The sequence below is a fragment of the Lissotriton helveticus genome, chromosome 8 (assembly GCF_964261635.1).
Source record: "Lissotriton helveticus chromosome 8, aLisHel1.1, whole genome shotgun sequence".
Classification (NCBI taxonomy): domain Eukaryota; kingdom Metazoa; phylum Chordata; class Amphibia; order Caudata; family Salamandridae; genus Lissotriton; species Lissotriton helveticus.
In genome coordinates, this window is record NC_136069.1 from 1400385027 (window position 1) to 1400390510 (window position 5484).

The 5484-nt window shown below is 50.1% G+C and overlaps 1 protein-coding gene across 1 annotated transcript; it reads right to left on the reverse strand.

Moving 5' to 3' along the window:
- Positions 1 to 1119: 1119 nt before the first annotated feature.
- Positions 1120 to 2289, reverse strand: LOC144773902 (uncharacterized). The gene has a single exon (XM_078658971.1). The coding sequence runs from the start codon at positions 2287 to 2289 to the stop codon at positions 1120 to 1122; it is 1170 nt and encodes a 389-aa protein (XP_078515097.1).
- Between the last annotated feature and the right edge of the window lie 3195 nt (positions 2290 to 5484).

Consider the following 5484-nt stretch of genomic DNA (forward strand, 5'->3'; position numbering starts at 1 on the left):
ACAATAATGCCAAAATTCCTTGGCAATTTCCGCCAACAACCGGGACCGAGTTTGTTGATGTACCGGACTGCTGACACGTTGTCCATGCGGAGAAGTATGCAGCAGTTGGACTGAAGGGGAGAGAGGCAACGAATCGCGAAAAATCCCGCCAGCAGCTCCAAACAATTGATGTGGAGAGAGAGCTCCTGGGGAGACCACCGACCCCCCGTTGAGACTGGACCGCACCGGGCTCCCCAGCCCCAACGGCTGGCATCCGATTTTATCACCACGTCCGGCGTGGAACCGAACAGGGCTCGACCATTCCAAGCCTCCATATGATCCAGCCACCATTGCATCTCTGATTTCGCCTCCTCCGAGAGGGGAATTTGATCGTAATAACGGAGACCATTTTGAAGATGATGAATCTTCAGTCGCTGCAACGCCCTGTAGTGCAGCGGGCCCGGGAAGATTGCCTTCAGGGAAGAGGCTAAGAGACCGACAACTCGTGCTAACGATCTCAATGACGCAGTCTGTTTCGTGATAACAGAAGTCAATTCCCTCTTGATATATCGAATCTTTTGATTGGGCAAAAGAAGTTGACAGGTGAGAGAATTGACTTTGAAACCCAAGAAGTCAATCACCTGAGTCGGACGCAACACAGACTTTGAAGCATTCACCAGCAAGCCGAGGGATTGCAAAAGCTCGATGGTCCACTCCAGATGAGACATCAGTTTGACCGGACAATCCGCCAGAAGGAGGATGTCGTCCAAATAAATGATCAACCGAACACCCAGACTGCGGAGAGACTCCACGACCAGCCGCAACAGCTTCGTGAAGCACCAAGGTGCTGACGAGAGGCCGAAGGGAAGAACTTGATATTGGTACCAAGTCCCCAACCAGTGAAACTAGAGAAAACGACGATTTGGGCGGAAGATTGGGATAGACGAACCATCCAATCCTTGTCCCGCAAGAGATCCCTCAACAGATGGATCCCCTCCATCTTGAAGTGGCGGTAGACCACTCCCCCGTTGAAGTCCTTTAGATTGATAACCAACCTCGATCCCCCTCCCTTCTTCTCCACAAGGAAGTCAGTGCTGACGTACCCCCGTGGATGACGCACGGTCGGAACAATTGCCCCTTTCAAGAGAAGCGACCCGAGTTCCTCTGTGATGAACTCTCGATCTCTTTGGGGAAAAATAAAGTGAAGAAGGAGGATGAGTTTGACACCGGGGTTGATAAAACTCTATTTTGTATCCCTGGACCGTCTCCAGCACCCAAGCATCGCTGGAGATCAAGCGCCAATTGTGTAGGAAGAACCGTATCCTGCCCCCCAGAACAACACTGCATGCAGGAATTATGCTCACCTGAAGTTCCGGAATCCTGATATCCACCGGACTGACCGCCGGAACGTCCCTTCTTGTATTGTCCTCGCCCCTTTCTGGAGGGATAGAAGTTGGACCTCTGGGAGTAAGTGGAATCTTGATGGCCCCCTCTATGGGACTGGTAGCCTCTCTGAGAGGACTGCTGCTGCTGACCACGGCCGAACGAGCGCCCCCTACCACGTCCGGCCTTGGCAAAAACCGGCCGGAACGCTCGCCGAAGCGTTGCCTGGGCTTTGTCCAAACCGCTGAAGGTATTTACAAATTGAGTCAGTTCCTTCAGAAACGGTTGACCAAAAAGCAAACCTTGCGCAGCAGGACCTGACTCTGAGGTGGAGAGCTCCGCCAACTTCGGGTCGAGTTTCAATAGAATGGAACGACGCCTCTCACTCGAGAGTGCGCAGTTTGCATTGCAAAGTTGGCAAATCGCACGCTGAGCCCACTCGATGAGCTCATCCGGGTCTACCATTGTCGATGACTCCTTGGCCATAAACCCAAGATCTAAAATCTTAGTAAGGGGACCTAGCATATCCAAGACCTTATCCTGACAGGATCTCCAGGATCGATCTAGGCCTTTTTTGGGATCCTTTGCGAATTTACGCAAGTAGGTGACCATAGTGGGATCCACCTCTGGTGTGTCTGCCAAATTGTCAGCTAGATCCGGCCTAGAACACTCCGAACGGAGCCGGGCACGGACCTCCTTGTCAAAGGATTGCCTAATGTGCTGTTGCACATACTCCGCCACCGCTGGGGACGGGAGCCAAGCTGTAGAATTAGGGTGGATAATGTGAGTGGGGTCAAAGGAGAGAACTTGGGGATGAGTAGAGGCATCCACAAAGTGTTCTTTGCATTTTCTCTTTTTAGGAGGAGGGGAAAGATGTTCTGAGGATGAAGAAGAGAGATGGCCATCACTGTCGGCCTCCACGGCCATCTTCTGTGGTTTTGGAAGTGGACATAGACTTCCAAACGTTTAAAATCTGAAGCATGTGAATTCCCAGGCAAACTAGTAAATTTCTGCGACGCAGGGACCCAACCCTGCTGCTGCGCATACTTAGTCAAATGTCTCTTGAGAGGAGTAATGGCCCGAACCAATGCCTTATTCATAGAGTGCTGAACACCCCTATCCAGAGCCTCAACCAAGCCCTGTTCAAGTGAATCAGAGGCCTCCTCATCATATTCATTGTCATCTGCATAATAATAGTCTGCCATGATACAGCAGATAGGAAATTCAGCCCACAAGATGACAAATAATGGGTGTGCCGAAGGCAAAAGTCTGGGGGAGCGCAAAAACCCCACAGCAAGCCAAGAAGCTGCAAAAATTGCTTCAGTAAACAATAGAACGTGGAGGGAGGGCTTGCCGTGTAGAAAATACACACTCTAGGCAGAGCCTATGCAAATTATTCTTGCCTGAAGCTTATAATAGCAACCGGCGTCACAAGGGGTTAACAATGAGGCTGGGGGCGAGTCAGTCGCGAAGGACGTCCTGTCAGGAAGCTCCGGTTCTGTGTGTAAACACGGAGAGCCGGAAAGGCCCCAATGCGCATGCGCGGGCACCGGCCGCCTCACTGAAACGGTGAAGAGCTCGCGCAGGCAGCGCGAGCCTTCACACACCCGAAATCCACTCCACAAGGAAGACAACCCAGGCGCAGAGCGCCCGAGCGTCAAGGGAGGCGAGCACACGCTCCCAACCGAGCCGCAAACGAAAATGCACACGAAGGAATAACGAAGCGCTACCAGCGCGAAACCCAACGCGGCACAAGCGCAACAAAGCGCGAAAGAGAACGCGGCACAAAGCGCGAGCACAGCGCGAAATACAGTAACAATTCAAAACATCAAAATGTAGTAGAAAGAATGAAAGCACTTAACTGGCTGCGGAGCAGCAAAGAAAGAGGAAGTGTGACTCTATATACCATTATATACCCCTGACTCTATGGTTGTTGCCCATGTATTTCTGGGTATTGTAGTTTATTTGTTTCTATGGCTGCTGGGCATTTCATTGAAGAAATGAGATAGCATAATCGGAGCCTCCTGTCCTGAAATAGAATTGTCCTGCTAACTCAGGCTCACATAATCCAACAGGAACTGTCAGCCCGCGAGCGTTCAGCGTTCAGCAATCACGATCCACGGAACGAAACAGGAAGTCAGGCAATCCAAACAAACAGGAAGTTCCAGGGTCCAATGTTACCGGCTCAGACCTTCCGGGACCGGGAAAGAAACAAAGCACCGATCAAGTGCTGGAAAGGGCATTATATACTCCTTATTACCCCGTCCATATCCCCAAGTGCATGCTCAACCAAGCACACTTGGCAGACTAAACAGGACAACAAACGGAGGTAGAAGGCTCCGCTCCGTTAATTACCAACACGCACACGAAGCCGTGAGTATGCCAGAAACACCCTAAGCCCGTCAAGTGACCTAGAGTGTCAGAGCATCAGCCCGTGGGGGTCAAGTACCAACCCCTCCAAATTGAGCCAACCCTCCTGGTTGCCACATGGCTTAGGCACCCTTTCGCCTCGAGAGAAACCCACGGAGCTGGTAACACTCGAATCCATGGGCTCTCAGCCATCAGCCAAGACCAAGATCTCGGCCACCCCAGCACTAAAGTCCAACCGGGCGACGAAGGCACCGACTGGCCCAAAGACTCCAGCTATGCCCAAAGCTTGATCGTAGCCAAGACAGTCAAATCCCACAACACCATCATTACCAAAGCACCAGGGGCAGAAAGATGTTTCGGCACCAAAATATTTGACTCCGAAAGCGTCCAGAGACATCCTTACTGCCTCAGCACACAAGCCATTAATGCAGAGAACTCTGCTAGATATGAAAGTCCTGAGGATTCAGGATAATCAATTCTGAATTGCGTATGAGCAGAGTTGGATGCCAGCCAAAAGGTAACCTACTCACAAACTGGCAAAATTACAAAAAAGCCAACTTTTGAGGATGCTCTCGATTTAGTGACAGAACGGGCCCTCAAACAGAAGGGCAAAGACAAGGGGACCCGCCCCATTCACTTTGCTCTTTTGACCTCTTCTCCCCCCATGTCTCCTCTTTCATCAACCTCCTTCTCCACTTCCATCTCAACCTCCTTCTCCAATTCCTTACCCATTACCTAGGCTTTATTCTCCTGTCATTTCACCTCAGTCTTCAGCTGATTAACAGTCTCTACCGCCCAGATGACCCAGGTGAGGCGAAGGAACCATGGAAATACTATTGTAGAGATCCCCCCTCAGTACCAGGATCCAGATCTCCACCCATCTAAATTTCCTCCCACCCCCCAATTACACTACCTTCTACTATAAGGTAATTCAAAAATCAACCCAGTACCATAAGTTCTACCTTCATGTTGTACATGAAGAGAACTGCTTTTTGGTGCAAACCCTTTCCAAAATGTAACGTCCTGTCCAGTTCTTACCTGTGCTAAAGTGTATGTTAAAACCAGGCACAGATCCCTTTAAACAACCAGTGAAAGCCTGGATAGTAACAGCAAGGGTAGAACACAAATACAAGATTCTCACCTTATTATCTTCTATACACCTAGGGACATATGGAACCAGACTTACTACTTTTCCAATATGTACGTAAACCTGCAAACTCTGACGGGTGACGCTGCCCACCCGAAAAGGTGAGTAAAAAGTTGGATGCCGTAGGATAACTGGAAGCAAGAGATGCCTCCAACGATTGGTGCATTGCCAACTCTGTAGGCCTGCTGGTAAAGTATGATTGGGACCAAATGCAGAACTTGCTACAAGATCTCCTGCCAAATATTGCCAAAGCACAGAGGAACTGGTAGGCAATTTCTAATGCAACCATGCGTTGCGCCCCAGACGCAGTTGATACTGCAGCCTGTGAGTTCCACGCCAGTATCCTTATCTGATGCCATGCATGACTCCACATTTCATGTGTTTAAGCCTCAAGTGCAGCAGTATCTGCTCAACCTATCATTTGAAAGTGAATACCTGTTTAGTGCCACTGTTTGACCAAATAATGGAAAAGATAAAAAAGTATACTGATGCCACAAAGACCCTGGGTGCCATGCAAACTCCTGCCACCGGAGGCTGCTTTCGAAGGCAACATTATTGTGCATTCTCTAAGACTACCTCCCCGGATTCAGGCTCCTACCAGAGGC

Coding starts and splice junctions, on each gene's coding strand:
- LOC144773902 (XM_078658971.1), bottom strand. CDS start 2,289: ATGGCCGTGGAGGCCGACAGTGATGGCCATCTCTCTTCTTCATCCTCA.